Raw genomic sequence first — 23,378 nt, 5'->3', positions numbered from 1 at the left:
GCGGGTTCGAGAACTATGTAGACATGACCCGAGAGACTCCTCGGTCAATATCCAATAGCGGGACCTGGATGCCCATATTGGATCCTACATATTCTACGAAGATCTTATCGTTTGAACCTCAGTGCCAAGGATTCGTATAATCCCGTATGTCATTCCCTTTGTCCTTCGGTATGTTACTTGCCCGAGATTCGATCGTCAGTATCCGCATACCTATTTCAATATCGTTTACCGCCAAGTCTCTTTACTCGTTCCGTAATACAAGATCCCGCAACTTACACTAAGTTACATTGCTTGCAAGGCTTGTGTGTGATGTTGCATTACCGAGTGGGCCCCGAGATACCTCTCCGTCACACGGAGTGACAAATCCCAGTCTTGATCCATACTAACTCAACTAACACCTTCAGAGATACCTGTAGAGTATCTTTATAGTCACCCAGTTACGTTGCGACGTTTGATACACACAAAGCATTCCTTCGGTGTCAGTAAGTTATATGATCTCATGGTCATAGGAATAAATACTTGACACGCAGAAAACAGTAACAACAAAATGACACGATCAACATGCTACGTCTATTAGTTTGGGTCTAGTCCATCACGTGATTCTCCCAATGACGTGATCCAGTTATCAAGCAACAACACCTTGTTCATAATCAGAAGACACTGACTATCATTGATCAACTGGCTAGCCAACTAGAGGCATGCTAGGGACGGTGTTTTGTCTATGTATCCACACATGTAAATGAGTCTTCATTCAATACAATTATAGCATGGATAATAAACTATTATCTTGATACAGGAATTATAATAATAACTACACATTTATTATTGCCTCTAGGGCATAATTCCAACAAATGGTGCTCAATGAGATCCTCTTAAAGCTGAAAGTAGGTGTTTGCATTTTCAATCTCCTTGTAGGTGTGAAGAATAGATCTAATGCGGTTAGGGTCTCTAGATGGTTTGACACGGCTACCCACATTGTCATAGAAGAACTCCAAGTTCATGTCTCTCTCATCTTCGATAATCATATTTTGAAGAATAACACAGCATGTCACGATGTTTTTCAAGGATCACTTGTCCCAAAAACGAACGGGGCCACGAACAACGGCAAACCTAGATTGCAAAACCCCGAATGCTCTTTCAATGTCTTTCCGGGCTGCCTCTTGTGCCGTTGCGAAATCACACTGTTTCCTAGTTTGGGGGTCTTTGATGCTCGTGAAAAATGTGCACCATGGAGGGTATATACCATCTACAAGATAGTACCTCTTTGTGTATTCATGCCCATTGATAGCGTAGTTGTAAGCAGGAGCATCACCACTAGCAAGCCTAGCAAACAAATAAGATCATTGCAACACATTGATATCATTGAGAGTACCCGGTATACCAAAAAAGCAATGCCAAATTCATGAATCCTTGGATGCAACGACCTCTAGCACAATTGCTGCATCATGAGACTTGCAACAATACATTCCCTACCATGTCTTTGGGCAATTTTTCCAAGTCCAATGCATACAATCTATGCTTCCTAGCATGCGAGGCCAACCTCTTCTATCATTAGATGCCATCAATTTTTGTGTGTCTTCCTCGTTCGGTGCTCGAAGATATTCAGGATCAAAGACACGGATCATCACTTTGGCAAACTTATGCACTAACTCATTTATCGTATCTTCACCAATGCGAAGGTACTCATCAGCATAGTGAGCCAGAATGCCATATGCAATTACCCGCATAGCTGCCGAGATTTTTTGATGTTCACTAAATACCTTCAAGCCCGCGACATTTCTTCTTTGTGTAAAATACTGACAATTGGCCTCGCAATCTTGAACAATTTACACAAAGAGGGATCGACACATTCGATACCTTCTCCGGAAGAGGTGCGACAAATATGTTGGATTGTCCGCGAAGTAGTCTTGCATCAACATCTCGTTCTTGAGATGGCGATTTCAAGGAATGCAAAGACGGCCGACGGTCGATCCTCGCCGCCTCTTTCGGTTCTTGTCTTCATGCTCCTTCACGGCAAGGGTCATCATCAACGTCTGCTGCGATAGTTGACAAGCAGCATATCAACATCCGAGTCGTCTAATCGAATCGTCGAGCAAAAACTTCTCGCACGGGCTCAATTCCATCTAAATTCACAAGTACGCGCGCCATGTTAACCAACTATGCATACCGCTTGGCATAAGCACAAGTACAAACTCACCGGCTGCTCGGGGGCGGTGGCTCTCCGAGGGTGGATCAGCGGATCCGGGGAGCTGGTGCAGCGGCTCGATGGAAGAGGGTAGGGGCACCCCCGCGGCGCGATTCCGCCCGCAGATTTGGCCAGAACACCGGCGGCGGACGGGCGGAACCAATGGTGAGCGGCAGCGGAAGGTGGCAGGAAAGGGCGCGGGCTGAAATGTCTCTCCCGGCAACCGCTTTTCTGGGATAAGGGGCACCATAGGGGCGAGGCGAAAACCTGCATCTTCGTGGGTTGGGGATGGGATTTTGTCGCGCCCCTCCAAAATATTTAAGGGTCGAATGCGTTTGCAGGGTATGGTCGGGCAGCATTTTTTGGACCAACGCGTATTTTAACGATTATTTTGCAGATCGGGGCGAGTGGTGGAGCCTATTGGGCTGACCCTAATGCACAGGAATACGGGTCCAATTTAATTTTAGTACTTGTCAGTCACCTAAAAAGGCTGTGTACATCATGTTAGCCCAAAATTGGTGCATCGGGTGTCTCAAGGCTGCTTTCAGGGCATTTCCTATTTGACGCCACAGACTTCAGTTAACGTGCATTTTTGTTAACTCGTGCGTGAGGTGTTCGAACTGACTCAGCCTATCTAGGCGCTTGTGACATTTTAATAAAAAATCAATGAACTTATTTAAATATCGACGATTTTTTAAAAAATTTCATCGAATACTTTTTGGGATTGATGAACTTTTTTGAATATCAATGAACTTTTTTGTAATTTGATGAACATATTTTTGGAAATGGATGAACTTTCTAAAGATTTATGAACATTTTTTTCAATTCAATGATTTTTTTTAAATACATGAATCATTTTTGATTTTGATGAACTTTAATAAAATATATTAAACTTTTAAGAAGTTAATGAACTTTTCCTAAATAGGATGAACTTGTTTTCAAATTGATGAACCATTTTTAAAGATATGAACTTTTTTGAAAAATGGATAAACCTTTTTTCTTTAAATCTGTAAACCTTTCTTTATTTTATAATATTTTTTAATAAAAAAAGTCAAAAAAGAAAAAATGAACAGCACTTTAATGGACCGGCCCATTGTAGCAGCGCTGCAGGCGCCGGATCGTTAACGGGCGCGTGCAGCGCTGCATAGGAGCTCCCAGCTTTCAGCCTTTCACGCGCATGCCTGCGCGATGGGTTCTAATACAAGCCACGCACGCACACATTGATGTTCGTTTCCCTGGCTCTGCCCAAATCAGCATACGCACACTATTTTTTTTTCATACCAATGGGTGGATGGATCGATTAGTCTTTTGTGTGTAGACACAGAGGCGGCAGCGAGCCAGCCACCGAGGGCATGTACAATGGTTGATAAAATAGTTTTATCTTAAATCTTTACTAGCAAAAGGGTCCGTGCGTTGTAACGGGAGAAAAAATACCACATGCGTTTAATCTTTTTATAATCATTTTGATTTATTAAAATAATAAGCTAACTAACTAATGTAGTCAGTCCTATCCTATTTTGTTGAGAAAATCAACCCGTCTATTGTTAATTCCGTCGTGATGAAAAATTGAGCGGGGCAAGCAAAGCAAAACAAAGAGGCTACGTGAATTGATCAAGGGACTGTTATCTTATTTCACTCATGGGTAGAGAATGTGGGATGAGATAACAAACTGAAGGTGGTGTTCCATTCTCTCTCTCTACAACAATGCAATCTTACATTCAATACATTCATTCATCAGCAAAAAAATTCCCACAAAACAAAATTTCTTGCCGGTGCTTGGCACACGGTTGGAGGCATGGGGAGGGGATCTCACCAGATGATGAATTCCTGTCGGAGGAGGGGATACGATAAGGGGAGCAAGGGTTAGGCGCCTCTATCTGGCCATAAGGAGTCGCCGTTGCCGCGCCATAACCTCGGAGTTCCCCGTGTGAGCCATGGAGGTCCGCCTCCACCTGCAAGTACTTCGCTTCGCCGTGCCTTATCCGCGCGCCACCGCCGTTCTGCATCGAGCAGACGCATCATCCAAGTCGTTGTAGCTGTCGCGTTAATTTGATCCAGAAGCTGTGCTCGAGCGCTGAAACAGGGGCAGCAAGCGGGCAGAGGTACGACCGTGGAGGCGGGCGGGTTGAGATCGACAGAAGTGGTGGTTGAGGTCGGCCGCGGCGGCGAGTGGTGTGGCAGCGGCCTGAGCACAGGTCAGGGTGGACCAGGGTCGACGCGATGTGCTCGAGCGCCGCAACGGGGGCAGTGAGCGGGGAGAGGTACAGCCGCGGAGGCGGGTGGGTTGAGATCGGCAACGTTGGCGGTTGAGGTCGGCCGCAGCGGCGAGTGGTGTGGCGGCAGCCTGGGCACAGGCCAGGGTGGCCCAGGGTCGACGGGAGGAGGCGATGCGTACGGGTACAATTTTTGCAGCAAATCGTTTTTTCCTTTTGCGTTGCAGATAAATGATGGAGCGCGGGTTGAATAACAAAAATTACAGGGTTTATTTTTATAAAAATGTCGTAGTGGGTTTTTCGACGGAAGCAATAGCAAAAGGGCCCATGCGTTGCAACGGGAGAAAGAAATACCACACGGCACACGCTCTTAATTTATAAAAAATGTCTATAATTTGAGAATTTATAGTTACGATACAAATAAAGATGGTCATATCCTACAAAAATGCAGTTCAAAATTTCACAGGTCTTCTATTTTAACACGGCTTGCATGTAGATTTAATACGTACAAAGAATCAGTCAAGTGACCTCCAGTTTCATCTCTAATCCTGATTTTGTTGACGTTTTCATCCTCAACCCGGATGAGTACCGGTATGAAAGAAAGACGAATAATGACTTATTTATTAAGATTGCATCCTAGATAGTATTTTTATTAAACGTTTAACAGATAAAATAATATCATATTTAAATTCTACATATTTTTCTAATCAAATTCCATGTATAATATGTTAAATTTGGAGTTACGGTTTAAAAGATATGAGTATTTAGAAAACTATTTAATATATACTACGAGTTTAATGTCAAAAATAGTAAAGGTTTTTGTAAAATCACCTCGGTGGGTTTTTCGACAGAAGCGATAGCCTCTTTATTATTAGGTAAAGATTGTAATTTAAAGATGACAGAAAAATAGTCTACAATGGGTCATCTCTTAGCCTTATCTTCTATAATTAGTTATTTCTAAAAACATGATGAGATATATTGTGTTAAGAGATCACCTCTTGTCTTCTCTTAAATTAAAGAAGACAAGGCCGTTTTTCGATTTCTCTCTCCGCCACCTCATCATTTATCCTATATGATACTCTTAAGATAGCATCATTGTACATGCCCTGAGAGACGCCGGGCGCCACAGGCCGCGGCCACATCTAACGTCTAGCGTTGTGACGCAGCAACGCCCACACCGCGACCGTAGTTTTGCCTCCGGCAGGTTCTGCATGCTCTCTTCTTTGCAATTCGGAACCGATGACCTGTGCGTCTATAGATTAGAAACGACCCCAATTTTGTTAGTGTTCTTGCCCTGACTTTGTCTAAATATTTTTACAAATTGAAGTTGCAATAATTACAGGTATAATCTTGTAGCCGATAGGTTAAATCCTTATGTATTGGCAAAACTTGGAGCATTTTCTAGGGTTGTACTTCTATTTATGGTATTACTTTCTACGAAATTTTATCTCTCATTGCTAACTTATACTTAACAATACGTACTTAAATATACATATATTATCGACAAGATTCTTCTCAAAAGAAAAGCAAGAGAACATAAATTGGGAGGAGGAGATTCAATATGATTTAGGCAAGAGAAAATTGATTGACCATTACCATCCTACTTTGAAAGATCTGGTTAGAGCAAAATATTTTCTTAACGGACATTCTCTGCCAAGAGACACTGATAGAACATTAGCCATTTAAGTACTTTCATTTGATCATTTATACTTGAAGTTTAATACTATTTTTATCTTGTAGGTTAATGAAACATGATATCCGATAAAGTATTTTGGAATTAGAAATGCAATACATCCTTCTCAAGTAATCTTGATCTTTATTTTATCATTATAGAAAGAAATTTTATTTTGTTTTTGAAACTTATAGAAAGAATTTTGATGGCTACGTTTTCTTTACACATCGTCTTTGAAATTAAAGCTTTCTTAAAATAGTGTATCTGGTAACATTTGCTCCAGCTTCGTTTCCGATCAGGGGTCTGTTAGAGATTCTCTTTTAACATAACATACAAAGTTCCAATCAGCAAGTTCTAATAGTCATCAAGGTTACATCCAGAAAGCGGAAGGATTCAGTGTGGGCGGGTTCATGTCATGAGCCACCGTGTACGCCATGGACGCGCGGCCCCCACGGCCGGTGATCCGGAGCTCCCCCTTCTTGCCGTACTTGAGAGAGAAGGTGGTCATCTGCACCACACGGCGGTGGCAGCGCCGGTCGTCGCCGTCGTCGTCACCCCTCTGCGCGCAGCACTGAACCAGGCAGTACCTGCTGCCCCCTCCCATGTACACCAGCGTGGCCCCGAGGTGGCCCGTCGTCTCGAAACCGTAATCAAACAGCCTCTCCTGGCTGACCTTCCAGTCCGGCCTCTCGCTGGCCTCGCCGGCGGGACGTCGCACGACACGACGCGCCCGCGCGCCTCGTCGGAGAGCCCGACCCACGCGTCCAGCTCGCCCGTCGTAGTGCGCCTCCCCGCGGAACGGCAGCAGCCACTCGCCGTGGTAGCGGAACCTGAGGCGGTCCGCGTCGAACGAGTAGGTGCTCCGCTGAAGGTCGGTGGCGCTGCCGGGCCGCCACCCCACGACCGACGCGAACACGGTGCGCCCGTCCGGGTGCCGCGCGTGGCAGGTCACGCGCTCGGGGCTGAACGGCGGCTCCGCGTCGTCGACCGTGGACCAGGACCAGGCGGGCGGGGGCTCGTCGTCGTCGGGCAGCGGCTGCGGGCCGAGCGCCTCGACGTGCCGGTAGACCATGGCGAAGAGCCTGTCGCCGGCGACCGACGCGTAGAAGGGCTTGCTGGTCATGCCGCGGGTCGTCACCGGGAACGGGCACGCCACCACCGCCATCGTGCTGGTGTCGAACCCGGGGATCGCCGGGCTGCCGTCGGCGGTGCGCACCGCCAGGATCTTGGTGCCGTGCACGGCGAAGGACCACGCGAGCGGATGCCGCGCCTCGAGGCGGGCGATCGGGGCCGTGTCGTCCAGGTCGGGAACGTCGGCGTCGGCGTCGAGGTCGTCCTCGCCGAACCTGTAGATGCTGCAGCCCCTGTCCCAATCGTCCAGCAGCACGTAGAGATGCTGCTGCTGCCGCCGCTCGAACGGCCGCTTCGACATGTCCGCTCCCGGCGGCTGTCTTGCTCTGCTGAGAATCGCCGGCCGGAGCCCCTTCTCTGCGTGCTTTGTGCAGAAACAGGAAACGTAAATTGCTTAGGCGAACTTTTCCTCCGTATATGAAAGCCGAGGAGCGACGCCGTATTCGACTTAGGATGGGAACCCAATTCCGATTTCTGATCGCGATCAGAGGGCTAGTCGGCGAACACTGGTTACTTTGCTAAAGGCAAAAAAAATTGTTATTTTTTATAAGATTTCTCGAAGAGAAGAGATGCAATAAAGGCAAAGAAAAGCCAAACCATATACACAAACAGAGTGTTACTGAGGGGCATACAAACAGAGGCGAACACTGGTGAACAGAGCTTTTTTTAAGAGCTTATTTTGGATTAGTTGCGGAAAAAAGAAACCCAGGTTTGTTTTGAATTTTGATGTAGACAATAATTGATCCAAAAGTTTATTTAGAACTTTGATATAGACAATAACTGATCCAAAAGGAACACTGTTATTTGAATTTTGACATAGACAATAACAGAGCTTTTGACATACACAATAATTGATCTAGAAAGAAGAAGAATCTGATGAGAATAATATGGAGTGCATTTGGAGGTGAAAAGAATGGCAGTACACACAGTCGTCTCAATTCCCAAATCAACAAAACCAGGAGATAGTGACCAGTACTAGTAGGCCGACGCTTCAGGCAATAGACACAGATTTACACAACAGCTAGAAGGCAACTCAGAATATGCAGCTGCTATCAACACAAGACAAAGATAGCTCTTCCCTTGCCGAGAATACATACCATACCATATCTCCTTGTTAACATACCAGATAGCATCCTTCCAAGAAAACAGAAAACATACAAGGTAGCATCATCCATATTTTGGCAAACAATCACTCCAACCCATGCAACTAAGACAAAGATAGAAAGCAGCAATGAAGAACCTAGCTTAGCCCAGGGCAGCCATCAGACCTTCGGATAGGCAGGCACGCGCAAAGCCCGGGTGTATCAGTGTGGTCTGTACATCGAGAATGCGCCATCTCCTTTCCCATCCTCTTTCTTCCCATTTTTCATTTTCTGGTACTCTGTATCCTGGCACTAGTCTCAGTCGGTGGTCATGGGCTCGGAGATGCAGCAGCGGAACCGTGCCTTACGGACGTTGCTCACAACGTCCGTCTCGGCAGCCTCGAGCATGGTGACGACCTCGTTGAATGACGGGCGGACTTCAGGGTTTGCGTCCCAGCAACGGGTCATGATGTGGCTTAGAGCGGGCAGGCAATCTTGTGGGATTGCAGGGCGAGCGTTCTTGTTTACCACAGCAAAGGCGGCCTGAACTGCTGTCATGTTTGTGAAGGGGAGCATGCCGGTCATAAGCTCCCACAGCACAATCCCAAAGCTATATACGTCAACCTTATGATCATAAGGCCTGTGCTGGATCATCTCCCTGTAAACACAAAAGACATCAGCATATCAGAGGGCCATTTGTGCATGAATAAAAACATCAGTAGTGGCTGCAATTGACTTACGGTGCCATCCAGCGGTAGGTCCCTGTTTCGGGAGTCATTCCCTCGGTTTTTACCTCGATTCGAGCAACTCCAAAGTCTGCAATCTTGATGGATTTGTCTGCTGAAATTAGAAGGTTGTCGGACTTCAGATCTCTGTGAATAAATCCCAGGGCATGCACATATGCCATTCCCCGAGCAACATCAAGCGCCTGTTTCACTGCCAATCTCAGGGGCACAGACTTGGTCTGCCTTCGGGCAAGGAACTGCCTGACAGAGCCACCTTTTGCATATTCAGTGATGATACACCAAACAATCGACTTCCTGCACGCCCCGATGAACCTCACGATATTTGGGTGCCTTAAGGTGGAAAGCATCATAACTTCCTGCACAAATTGTTGCTCCATCAACTGTGCCCTCTCTAGATCATTTTCAGGCTTCTCCAGCAGCTTAATGGCGACATCCTCCCCATTGTATGTTCCCCGATACAGCTTCCCAAAGGCCCCCTGGGCAAAAGGAGCCCCCATGTCCAGCTTCCCCAGATCAATGGTCCACTCCTCGTAGTTGGTGAGTATCTCCGTGGGATGGGTTGGGTCCATCAAAACCCGAGCCAACGCATCCTCCTTGAGAACAGACGCAGACGCCTTGTTGGGATAGATGACGCTGTTGCAAACCGAATAGTTTGGTGTGGGGACGTCACGGAGGCCAGGGTGGTTGAGCATGACGGTGCGGGACTCGTTCGAGGCCACGCTGCTGTTGTCCACCGACATGGCGACCGAACCGCCGACAAAGTTCATCGAGTTCATGTTGTCGGCGCTGTCGACCGACATGTGGGAGCTCTCCCCGACCTTGTGATAATACGGCATGTCGTAGAAGCCGTTGCTCTCGTTTTCCAGCTTCCCTCTTCCACCGCCGATGCCAGCACCACCCAGCATATTGTGGAACCTTGCCCCCTCAATCATCTTCAAAGACCCACACACCAACAGAAAGAGTTTATGTAAACTATCCCTCTCTCCGGGAAAAAGATGTCCACTTCAGCGCCTCTGCAGCTCCCTACATGCATAGGAAAGCCAGAGCACATAACTACATCATCAAAATGCGTAACAACAACAACAACCTACATAAGGCTGCCCGTAATGGTAGTATCATAGCTAGTATCATGCATGCCAACTAAGCAATTTCGATGAGGTGGCATAGAATTAAATGAAGAAAGAGAGGGTTGGGTATCATATCATGATACCATATCATATTAAATGATGTGCTACTATGTGTCTTGCATGACAACAAATGAACTACTCTATGATACTAACATACGATACTATGCATTACCGATGTGATATCATACACTAGTATCATATGCATGATACTAGTATATTATACCACCCATTACAACCAGCCTAATATAAGGTAAATTTGCCCCTTTGTGCAGCTGAGCGAGGACTTCTATTCAGGACCTAAAATCCCATCCGTTTGTAATGACTAATGACCCACACACATACATACACAACATAAGGTGAATTTGCCCCCTTTGTGCAGCTGAGTGGGGACTGCAGGGCCTGGAAACTCCATCCAGCAGCAGCAGAGCCCGCAACGCATTCCGCCTTAAACCGACCTTCCGGTACTCTACCTACCTACCTAACCCTCGAAGGCTAAAGCTACACGATTTCCGCACGAGCATGCCAAATTCGGCGGCAGAATCCATCCACCCTTCATGGACCACCAGCCCACAATCGCCCCCGAAAATCCGAGAGCGGAAGCCGGCGCAAGCCGCGAGACCCGGCCCTCGCCGGCCGGCCGACAGGGAAAAGAAATAGTAGGCGCAACCCTAGCACAGGAGGGGGGTGAAATTGGGCGGAGCGGGCGCGGCGCGCGTACCTGGGCCGCGGGCGGAGCGGCGGGCGGGGGAGGAGGGGGGCGGCGGCGGGGGGGAGTCCGGGGGCGGATTGGCGTGCGGCGCGGGCGGGGGTCTCCTTGCCTGCCTGCCTGGTGACTGCCTGCGAGGCGACGACTCGGAAGGAAGTCGGGAGTGGAGGGGAGAAAGAAAGAGAGAGAGAGAGAAGAACAGCTCACTGTGGGATGGACGGATTCCCTTCCCGTCGGGCGTCGGCCTCACTCTCTTTTTTCTTTCTTTTTTTCACCGTCTTTTGGTGCGAGCGAGGATAATGCAGACCTGGCCAAACGGGCCGGCTCGGCACGGCCCATTGTAATCGGGTCTGGCACGGCACGTTTATTAATCAGGCTGTGCCGTGCCGACCCGTGGGATGCTTCACTAAGCCCAGACACGGCTCCGCCTGCTTCGTGCTGGACCCAAGCACGATTAGCCCATGTCGGGCCCGGCCCGAGTCTTGCCAGACACGCAGGCTGTCGGGCCGGCCCAGTTTACACGGTCTGTTTGGTCAGATCTAGGATAATGTGAGGTTTCCGCAGCCCGCCTCGGCCTGGCCTTCTGGTCCTGGGCCGGGAGTCTGGCCCGTCGACGACCCGTGAAAAAGAAACCCTGCTGCGGTTTAACTGATTTCGTAGTATAGTCTAAAATATATACTTTCTCTGTATGTAAATAATTGTGGTTGAAAAGAACTAGTCTAGTTCTTCACATGCAGAGGAAGCATATGTTAGACTTATATAAAAAACTAGAATATACAGTATATTAAATTTCGCACTACGGTAGCAACCCACGACTCATTACTACACAAATGTGATGATTTCGCTAAAAAGGACAAATGTGCTAATCGAGAATCTATTCAAGGGGGGTAACTTGGGGAAAGAGTTTCCCACGGAAGGATTTGCGCTCTCGAGGATTCAACTTTGCTAGTCATCGTCCATGCAAAAAAAATAAAACTTTGGTAGTCATAATCCTTGCAAAAAAAAAATTGCTGGTCGTAATATGCGGGCAGCCATCTTTGCCTTACTGCCTACAACCCGGAAGCAATGTAAATGAACTAGGCAAACAGCCTCATAATATCAAATATGCGATCAGGGCTTCGTAGGTTTCTGGGATTCTAAAAATTATAGGAATATAAAAAACACATGGTTCAAGTGTCTTGCCATACTTCTTCTTTCAATGCACTACGAAAAATACATTAACACTCTTATTATGGCATTAGGTGCATAGCATAGTTACCAGAAAACTAAGGGATGAAATCCATCATGTTGGACTAGACAGAAATTTTCATTTCGAATAGCATGCAAAGTGAACCTACCACCTGTAGTTTTTAATCCTGCAAACAAACCAAGCCCTATAGGAATTCTTTATCCTTACAGAATAAAACCCTTCATGATCCATGTCAATGGATGAATCCTGTTACAGTGCAATTTGCAAATGGGCGCATGTAGCAGTTTAAGCTAGGAGTCCTATTATATTTATTACTTCTTTTTATAGAAACGCTTAAATGGTGAGAGAATCAGGATTCAAACCAACGACCGCCTCATTACGATCGAGGAGCTCTAACCACCAGGCTCGCCCTTCTAGCCCACCAAGTTATTTAGCTTCCATCTTTTATTCTCGTTTCTTTTGGTTCGCAAAAGCCTGGTTTTGGGAAGCTTCCAGAAGGTTCCCAAACCATTTTCCCCGGTTCATGGTTTAGTTCACAGAAGGTTTTATTCCTTTTTTTCTATTTTCCTTTTTAAAATGCGTGATTGTTTTAAGTAATTTTGTGTTTTTTTTCAAATTTTGATGGTGTTTTTCAAATTTGATGAATGATTTTTCAAATTCAGTGGTTTTTTCTATAAAATCGATGAACTATTTCAGATTACATGATTTTTTCCAAATTCGATGAACTTTTTTTATTTCGATCAACATTTCTCAAAACCAAAGAACTTTTTTTTTAAATCATTAAAAAATCAAAATTATTAAACTTTTTTAACTTTGATGAACTGTTTTTCCAAATTTGATGAACTTTTTTTCCAAATTTGGTCATTTTTTTCCAAATTCAGTGACCTTTATTTTAAAATCAATGGACTTTTTTTCACCATCATTGAACTTTTTTTTGAATTATTTGAAAAAAAATTAAACTAGTGAACGATTTGGAATTTACATATACATTTCTGATTGATGGAATTTCTATGTTTCTTTTGGAAGTCAATGATTGACTAGTTAACCGACCAGCAGCAGCGAGCCCATGCGACCAGTCAAAGAGCAATAATGCTTAACATACGGACACATTCTACAGGATTTTACGGGTTGGGTATTGTAAGCTCTTCTAATTGGCCCCCCTGAATTTCAGCGGTGGGCCCGTGTGCCTTAATCAATTCCCGGCCAATCAGTGATAAGCAATATGTAAAATTTTTGTAAAAACTCCGTACATGTAGCATTACTGGTCAAAGAGCAGCCACGAAACACATGCGTGTTGAGCCGGGGAATAGAGAAATTTCACCCGCCCAAGTACAGATTTGTTACAAATAAAGAAGAAACAATTAAATTTAGGTAAGAAAAAAGATATAACCATATTTGATACCCGAATATTCAGTTTGGTAACTTACTACTAATTCTTCCTCCGCTTATGGTAAATCAAGGTCTAATCTGTCACATTCTGCCAAAGAAGAATTTAGAAAAAAAACCAGAAAACCTATAGGTTGATGCCAAATATTCAACCCAGAAAAAACATATTTTGATTGTGCTTCAACTTATCAATTGTACTTGATTTGTTAGATAATCATAGTCGATTGTAACATCAAAGTTCCCACCACTACATAAAAACTGTACATGAAACCTTAGCTTCAAACGGCTTCTCTATGATCAGAAAAAGGAAAGGATTGTTTTGTTCCTAGCCACTTTCATTGAAAGATCTATTAGATAATAAAAAAACAAAGGATCTTGAGTACTATTCCAAATTTAGAAGGATTACGTAGAGGGACCATTGAACAACTCGATTGCACAAAGTCGAACTAGAAGCATATGAGTATTGAATGAATGGATACTTGGAGATAGAACAAGAAAAAGCGAATTTGAATGCTACTTTTATTAGTTTCGAACAATTATAAAATTATAAAAATGAAACCCATTATTTTATAAAACAAAAAGCAATGAATCAGGTCCGACAACGGGTTTTCCAACGAGCCGTACAAGGAGCTCTAGGAACTTTGGATAGTTGTTTGTATACCGAGTTACATTTTTGTAAGATTCATGCTAATACTGGCATTCTCAGGTTCGTGGAAGGGAAGAGATAATTAAATTAATTAGGTCTTGAACTTCTACTTTCGTTACCAACTCCTAAGGGTCAAAGCAAGCCCTTTAATTCAAGTCCTTGTTCTTACATTAAAATTCTTACATAAAGATTGAATAAAATCTCCCAAGTAGGATTCAAACCTACAACCAGTCGATTAACAGACGTCCGCTCTACTACTGAGCTACTCGGGAACAAGGGGGATTCGATCTCCTATAGTTCAACTCCCGCTCTCAACCCATGAACGATATGAGTCCGAAGCTTCTCGGCTTTTCTCTTTTTTGTTGTTGAATAATGCCAAATCAAATAAAAAATCCAAAAGGAAAAAAGTAAATGAATTAGTTAATTCAATAAGAGAGAAAAGGGGGTCATGACTTGATTTCGTTGCCCAAGCGAATCCCATTCAATCGTTTACTCATAGAATGAGTTTGTCAAGTTTCCAACAATTAAAGATCCTATCTGCATTTCAATTATTTACGAAAGGACATCGATTGCTAGAACCCTCGATAAAAGAAAGAGATGTTGTGTATGAATCACTCGCCTATTCTTCCAAATTATATGTATGAGAGATTAACTTTTGGTTTCGATGTGCAAAATTAAACCACTTCCATCAGAAAACATTCCTGTAATGAATTCTCTAGGAGCCTTTATTATAAATGGAATGTACCAAATTTTAATCAATCAAATATTGTTAAGTCCTGGTGTTTACTATCGTCTGGAATTAGATCATAAGGGAAGTTTTATCTACATCGGGACTCCAATATTGCGCCTACATGAGCGCCAGGACTCCTAGTTGGAGCCTTCGACGCTCACTAGGAGCTCCCAAGTCAAGGAGCCATGAGAAACTTTATTCACGCAACCTCTCCTTCCCAACGGTTGGACCATATGCCGAGCAAACAGGAAGACGACGTTGGACCCTGAGGAGGGCCCGAAACAATAAAGTATATTCGTAACCACCGTATTATTATCGATTACACCCAAGAGACTATTGTATATCTACAAAGTAAAAAGTGCTAAATTTACTGGATCAAATCCATCACGCTGACAAGTAGTGTATACCACATAGAAAAATATGTTTGATTAGTGGAGGAAAATTCAGTTAGTATGATAGTCTCTCAATGTTGGGCTTCCTACATGTTGTTCTGAAATCTGCTAACTAGATTTTTTTTTTGTAATTTCCCACATGAATTTTTATTTCAGAACTCGCTTTAGCACTTTTATATAATACTCTCTCCGTTCGAGAATCAATGTCACTGATTTAGTATGATACTAAATGCATTATAGGCGTCTAGGTGAGCATACCAAATAATAAATTGTATAGCTGAAAAATCAGTAGAATCGTTCAGGTGAGTATACGTATGTTTCAACTTGTTACAAAATACACTGTAACCTGAACATATCTATGACCACGAAAATACCCCTAAAGAATCAATGCCAATGATCTAGACATTACTAAAAATATGTTACTTAATCATGATACACTAGAAATATAATTTAAGATATTTTGTTTGATTTGATACTTCAAAAATATATTCCATGATATTTAAAAGGTATTCAGGTGGGGTGGTCTCACCGCCTTGAGAAGGAAGACAAAGTTCATGCCGGATTGTGGTGGGACTTCCTTCCTTCTAGCTCCCCCCCCCCCCCCCCTTGACAGGTTCCAAAACATATATTAAAACGTGCATGGGAAACACACACACTCACACGCTACGCATATATATATTTAACGTTGTAGAGTTTCTGTAGTTGTCAAAACTAATTCAAGGATAGTTTTTGATGAAATGTATTTCAAATTTACCACAACACAAAACTAGTTTGGAATGATATATATGACAATTGTATAGCAAAGAATGGTATAACTAATATTTTAGCATCAAAGTTGTGTGGTTAACCATTCCAACTAAGTGAAATTATAATTATTAATAGCAAACTTGATAAAATAAGGAATATGTAAGTAAAAATGTTTAGTACAAATTACATTTATTCTAAGTGGTTTTGATATAAAGTTGATGTGACTAGCCATATTATTGATAAACTTTTCTAAACTTCTCTTTTAGCGATCCAATCATAACAAAAATTGGTACATTTAAGTTCTCTATAATCACTCCACACATTTTTTAGAAAAATATAATTACATTTTCAGCATATCTAGGTATGGACCCAGAATTTGAACATGAAGGGTGCGAAGACGCTATGGTGAAGAAAGTGGAGATATGGTTGGCAAAGAACATTTCAAAGTATAAGTGTTACCGTGTTGATGACAAAGACACTTTGTTCTTCGCGAATCGTCTCCTGGTTCCAAAAAAAGAGCTTAGAAAATTTACATGGACGAAGAACACAATTCTCTACTCTCAATACATCCAGGCGGTTCTAATATGTATCCGGATCTTAAGCAAACCTTCTGGTGGTTTTCGGTGGATCATGTCTTGTTCGTCTTTATCTGTTTGTTTACATGTTAGATCATTTTGATCTAAACTTTTCTTCATTGGCGATGGTTGTTGTTTTGGTGTGTTAGCTCTGTGGGGCATTGGCGATGGTTTTAATTCTTTTTCATTAGTTTTCGTTGTCTCTTTTGTTGGTTTCATTTGTTTTTTCTTCTTTTTTTCTTTCACTGGTTTTCTTCGTTTCTCTTTATTTCTTTATCGGTTTTTCATCAGTTACTTCTTTGTTCAACACATGTCTATTCTTTTGGTACACAATTTACAATTTTTTTATACATGCAAAACATTTTTGTTAATACATGTGAACATTTTAAATTATATCATATATCTGTTTTCTTCCTAAATGCTTGTTTTAAACACTTCTTTGAATACATGGTCAACATTTTCTCAACTAAATGGCAGACATAGTTTTAATTGTAATAAACATTTTTTTGCACATAATATACATTATATATTTACACCAATAAAAAAATTAAAATTTTCATATACATTATATATTTACATCAATATACATTATATATTGTTTCAAAATTTCAAATACATGAAACATTTTTGGTATACATCTAGAAACAGTTTTGACGGTTCACGCACAGGAGGCGTCACTGGACCGGCCCATGGAATTCTACCGCGGAACGAAAAAGATATAACACTAAAAAAGGCTAAGCATGCAGTCCCAGGATTCGAACCGGTATGACCTACTGCTTAGTATCGCACGCTTCGGGGCAAGTAAAGAAGTATTCTGTAAAGTAAAGCATCGAAGAGCTTAAAGAACTAAAACAGATGTAGAACTGGAATATTCTACTGTAGCAAACCGGAACAAGTACTGCGACGAACCGAAATTAGCTATTCTAGTGAACCTGAATTCGTTACTGAGGTGAACGTTTTTTTTCATGTAAATTTTAAAAAAGTGCCAACATTTCTGGAAATATGAACAAACTTTCGAATATAGGAACATTTCTCAAATATGAGAACAATTTTTTAAGGCAGAATATATAAGAAGTTTTTTAAACATTAAAAAATCAAATTTGTGAACAAAATTTTAAACCATGAACATTTGATAAATTTATGAACAAATATTTGAAAAGTGTAAAATTTGATGATATTCGGAATAAAAATTTGAAAACGCAAACATTTTCTAAAAAATTTAAAAGAAAATAAAAAACCCCAACATTTCAACAAATTCCGAACAAAAGCTTGAAATCGTGAACATTTTTTTATATTCTTACATATTTACGGAAACGTGAACATTTTTTAAATTTCTGAGAGAAGTCATAAAACTTGAAAACTCCATGAAATTCAGGATAAAAAATTGCAATAGTGAACTTTTTTTTACACTTCTGAAAATTTTCCGTAACATAACATTTTTTGAATTTCTGACCATTATTTCGAACCTCAAAGATTCCTCAACCTTTTTTCGAAAATGAATATTTTTTCGTCAATTTGTGAACAATTAGTTTTGAAATTCATGTACATTTTCTGAATTCGTTTTTCTGTAAGGAGAATATTTTAGAATTTCTAAACATTTTTTTAAATTCTGAACAAAATTTAAAAACATGAAGATTCTTCAAAATCCCTGTATATTTTTTCATATTTGTACATTTTTTTTAATTTATGAACAAATTTTGAAAAGAGGAACATTTTTATGAAAATCTGAAGAAAAATTAGAAATTTTTGACTAAAAATATTAAGAAAAACCAAAATAAAAATAGAAAGGAGACAAAAATGAATAAATGGACGAAAATGAAAAATAAAAACCAAAATAAAAAAGGAAAACCAGATAAAGTCTTTCACGATCGTTCTAGAAGGTTCCTAAAACCAAACCAGAGTTGGAACCGTCTCAAAATCAGGATCTTTGTACACACTATACAGCTTACATGGGCTGTCCCATTTGGAGGTAGCAATCTCAGGCACATGAGAAAATCGCCAAACAATTATACACGAACCAAACTCGAACTCACTATGCTGAACGAGAGTCACTCGTTAGTCCAGCCTATGAGTTCTATAGATATATTCACGGCACGATTATTAAAGTATCAAACTTCTTTTGAAAATTATCCAAAAATACATACTGAACAATTTGTAAATATCCGTCGAACATTTTTAGAAATACATGATGACATTTTTTAATATACAATGAATATTTTTGAAATTTATGAATATGTGCGTTGAACAACTTTAAAAGACGCACTGAACATTTTGTAGATTATAATATGTATTGAACATTTTGGGGTAATATACACAGAATAAATTCCAGAAACACAGTGAACAATTTATATTCATTGAAATTTTTTAATACACGCAGTGAACATTGTATAAAAACACGAAATGGAAATTAAAATAAATAAAATAAAAAGGAAAGCGGAAAATGGAATAAATAGAAACCAAAACGCACAAAAAGAAAATACATAATAGAAGAAAAATATATTATTGTTATTATTAAGCATCAATCTCCCCTAATAATAAAGCACGCACTGCTTCTGGCGTCCTCGTGTTTTTTTTTTGCAAAACACCCCTGTAGTTTCATCTAATTAACCTGCGGTACGTTTTTAAGTGAGGCCGAACCTTTTTTTCACATTATACACAAAACCCCCTTACTTTCGTGCTAAATAACCCGAGGTCCAAATTATATTCACAGCGAATCGTTTAAAAAAAAATTACGTACACCCCTCACATATGCGTTAATAACCTCGAAGTCCATTCAGAATAAATATGTATTTTCAAATAACAATATCTTTTAAACCGTAAATCCAATTTAAACATGTTATATATGAAACTTGATTAGAAAAATGTATAGAGTTTGAATATGTTGTTATTTTACATATTAATTATTTAAAAAAAAAATACTATTTAGGATACAATGCTAATCAATATTTGTCTTTATTTCGTACCGACTATTTGTATTGTAACATGTTAACTTAAACATCAATATTTGGGAAATGTTATAATTTTTGGACATGATATACTTGCACTAGGTTCTTTCCTTGTACATATTTTATAATCTAAGACCTTACGTACGTGTCTTTTTTTTACAGTATCCAGGCGTGTTTTTACCAATGGACTACACTTTTTTATTTTTTATTTTTCTCCCGTTGCAACGCACGGGCATTTGTGCTATAGAAGAATAATATATAGAAAACAGATGACCGCGTATGGACCGTGGCCGGTCCAACTGAAGCTTCATCAAAGCCACGGCTCTTTGAGGGAAACCCTTTTTAGCACCAAAGGCGCCGGTTACAGGCAAATTTTGCTAACCGGCGCCTGTAAGTCTGTAACGCTCCGCCATGGGCCGGCTCATTTAAAATCCTACCTGAGTTTTTTCCCTTGAATTTTTTCAAAAGTTGATGAATATTTTTTGAAATTGATGAATCTTTCTGAAAATCGGTGAACATAATTTAAAATTTAGTGATTTTTTTTCAAAATCACTGAACTTTTTCAAAAATTGATGAACTTTTTTTGAAAATCGATGAACTTTTTTTGAAAATCAATGATTTTTTGAAAATACGTAAACATGTTTCAAAAATCATTGAACTTTTTATAATCATTGAATTTTTTCAAATCTGAACTTTTTAGAAAATGATTTTTTATTCAATTTTTAAAGGACCAACGCATTCTATATGGGCCGGGCCATGAGGAGGAGCCCTGCAGGCGCTGGTTAGGACCTCGACGCCTGCGGCCGTCAAATAGAATCCGCCGGCGCGCCCCTCGCTTGGTGCGCGCATGCGATTTAACCCGCCCGGAGCGCCCATGCGCTTTGGCCAGCCTGCTGTTTTTTTTTCTGTGGTTCCTTCTATCGGTCAGTTCGTTCACAGCTGCTTTGGTGTTTTTTTAGTTTCTATTTCACTTTACTCTCGTTTGTTTCTCCCGGTTTTCTTCGGATTTTCTGTTATCCTTTGTTTTTGCATCTTGTTTATGTTTTTGCACTGTTTTTTGCATTGATTTTCATCCTTTTCATCGTTTACTTTGGTTTCTTTCTTTTGTCCACTATTTTTATTAGTTTTTTTGTTATGCTTTGATTTTCTTTTTTTATAGTTTTATTTTCTTTGTATTTCTTTGGTTACTTTCGTTTTTTTATTTACTTTATCATTTTCTTTTTGCTCAAGTCATGTCTACGTTCTTCAGTATACAATGTACAGTACATAAATTGTATATTTTTAAATGCTCAATAATTATAAAATATATGATAAATATATATATATATATATAAACACACACAAACAAACCAGATACACTTTTTGTAAACATTAGGTGTATTTAATACATACTTATTATTATGTATACACGTTTTACAATTTGCAAATACATGAAAAACATTCATACGCAAACTGAAACATTTTTTGTGAATGCGTTGAACATTTCCTAAGTACGTGATTAATGTTTTTCAAATATATTGTTTTTATGCCCATTTTATTTTTCATACACATTATAAAAATATATGTGTTTGAAGTATTTTGAATTTGTATTAATAACTTTTTAAAATGTGCGTTAAACATCTTTGTCAAATATATTTTTATATCCCTTTAACATTCTTCGAATACATGATTAACATTTTCTGATGTATACTTGTTTCCATAGATCTTGTGAAAAAATATCATACACCAGGAACATTTGCTTATACATGCGTTAACATTTTATATAAATTATTACCATTTAAAAAATACATGTTATTGATGCCTAATTTTTTTCACACGCATTGTACATTTTCCGTATACATCTGGAACATTTTTCTATACTCATTTAACAATTACTAAGTACATGATTAACAATTTTAAAATATGTGTGTTTGAACTTTTTTTTTGAATTTGTATTAATGACTTTTTTAATGTGCGTTAAACATTTGCGTAAACAAGTATTTGGAGACTGGAATGCTGTCAATCTCCGACGTGATCTTTTGATCCTGACATGGTAGGTGGCATCATCCGTGCTCGCAGACCTTTTTTACATTACAAAGTATTGTGTGTGGACGAAAAATGGGTCGCTTCGTTCGCGGTCATCCGTTTGGGTCCGCGCGGACAAAAGTGATGGCCCAACGCGCAAATTCATTGTAAAACACGCCTGTTTCGTGTCCGCGTTGATCTATTTTCGGTTTAAATTTGGAACTAAAATGAGTCGGCGCGGACGCGAAGCGAACGCACGCGCACCCTCTCGATGTCCGCGTGTGACCGGCCTGACCCAGTCGTCACACAGACACCCAGCCACCCCTGCGTGCTTATTCAATTCGCTGACCGACCCCCAATCACCTTTCTTCCATTATTACCTTGCCACAGTGTTGTTGCACACTTACTTTTCGTTGGGTGCATAGCAGATACGAACAGGCCGACGGACGATCCAAGCGGACGAAAAACGGATAAATTACCGTCCGTTTAGATCGATTCAATGTGTAAAGCCCGACCTGGCCCGCCCAGGTTTTTCGGGCCTGGACTGTCCATGTCCAGGTCTACGGTCAGCAGCTGAGAGCTGGAATGGCCCGTACGCGCAGACCGGCGCACGCAGCACCCCCGGGCACGCGACCACACGACCAATCAGCGAGCCAGCCAATCCAACCCAATCCAATCAACCAGCAAGCGAGCGAGGGAAACGCGTGTGCGGTCTACGCCCGCCCGCCCGCCCGTGCTGGCTGGCAGTGGCAGGGTAGGGGGAAAAAAAGGTCCGCGCCGCACATCGCTCCGTTTTCCCTCCCTCCCTCACTCGGCCACCGAAGAAGGAGCGCCGGGCCCGTCGGGGCTGCGCGGGTGGAGACTGTAGACCGGAGAGAGTGGCGACAAGGGAAACCGCGTGGCGCCGTGCGGTGTGGACGCGCCCGGCCGGGTCGGTGGCAAAGCGCGAAGCGCAAAGCAGAGACGTCCGTCCGACACGGCGCAAATTTCTCCTCCGTCCACCCCCACCCCCAGGACCCGCTCCGCCACTGCCCTCCCGAGTCAAACTGTCAAACATGGCCAGCCCACTCGACGCCCGTCCATCTCCGGTAATGGTGCCTGCTGCGCATGAGGGCGACTCTGCCAGCCAGCCAGCCAGCCAGAGCTAAACGCCTTGATGCGATGGCACGCAACGCGTGCCCGACGGTCCGTATCGCCGTCTTCGTTTCGTTTCGCCGGACGCTGCACGCACGCACGACGTGGACAAGACCACGTAAACTCCGGGCTGCTCCTGCTGTTTGATCATCCATCCATGATCGAGCCGAAGCTTCCAGTGGACAGGCAAACAGAGATCTCCCCTCCCGTCTTAGCCCCCGTCGATCGTCACACGACGCTCTCCAACCACATCATACCAGAGGCAAGCAAAAAAACGCGTCCACGCACGTCCCCATGTGCGGTCTTGGATTTTGTTCGGATCTTCTCATGAACGAACGAATGAATGATGATCCATACCAATCACGTTGGTTAGTTGCTGATTTAACTTAACTAGTAGACGATGCAATTTGGTGGGCCGGTGGGTGGTTCTGGTTCGTGTCGTGCTGATTGATTCGTTGGGGCACCTGGGATCAGGGACATGTCTGCCCCCTTGCTTCGCAACTTGTTCCGGAACGGTCCATCGATCATCGATGATGCCTACGTTGTGCTCCTCCTCGACCTCCTCCTTGGGCTAGGTTAGGTTAGGTGAGGTGCAACCACAACAACAACCTACTACTGTAGCTAGCTAGCTAAGCAATATACTACCCCGTGTTGCAAGCAAGCTACCGCCTCTTTAATTCCGCGTCTTCTTTTCTTGTCTCACGTTCATCGTGCGGTCAGCTTCGCCATGGCGACGCGGTTGTGATAATTAAAGACGGCCACGCTCGG

General features: G+C 42.0%; 1 protein-coding gene across 1 annotated transcript; it reads right to left on the bottom strand.

Annotated features, from left to right (window-relative positions):
• Window positions 1-8,242: 8,242 nt before the first annotated feature.
• Window positions 8,243-11,007, bottom strand: LOC123407484 (serine/threonine-protein kinase STY13-like). The gene is made up of 3 exons (XM_045100624.1): window positions 10,875-11,007; window positions 9,024-10,052; window positions 8,243-8,941 (listed from the first exon to the last, which is right to left on the bottom strand). Exons 2-3 carry the CDS (start codon window positions 9,959-9,961, stop codon window positions 8,602-8,604), a joined length of 1,278 nt encoding a protein of 425 aa, XP_044956559.1. The 5' UTR covers window positions 9,962-10,052; window positions 10,875-11,007; the 3' UTR covers window positions 8,243-8,601.
• Between the last annotated feature and the right edge of the window lie 12,371 nt (window positions 11,008-23,378).

Source organism: Hordeum vulgare, chromosome 7H, assembly GCF_904849725.1.
Source record: "Hordeum vulgare subsp. vulgare chromosome 7H, MorexV3_pseudomolecules_assembly, whole genome shotgun sequence".
NCBI lineage: Eukaryota > Viridiplantae > Streptophyta > Magnoliopsida > Poales > Poaceae > Hordeum > Hordeum vulgare.
This window is presented reverse-complemented; position numbering and strand designations above follow the sequence as displayed.

Coding starts and splice junctions, on each gene's coding strand:
- LOC123407484 (XM_045100624.1), bottom strand. CDS start 9,961: ATGATTGAGGGGGCAAGGTTCCACAATATGCTGGGTGGTGCTGGCATC. Junction 8,942..9,023: donor ACCTACCGCTGGATGGCACC/GTAAGTCAATTG, acceptor TTGTGTTTACAG/GGAGATGATCCAGCACAGGC.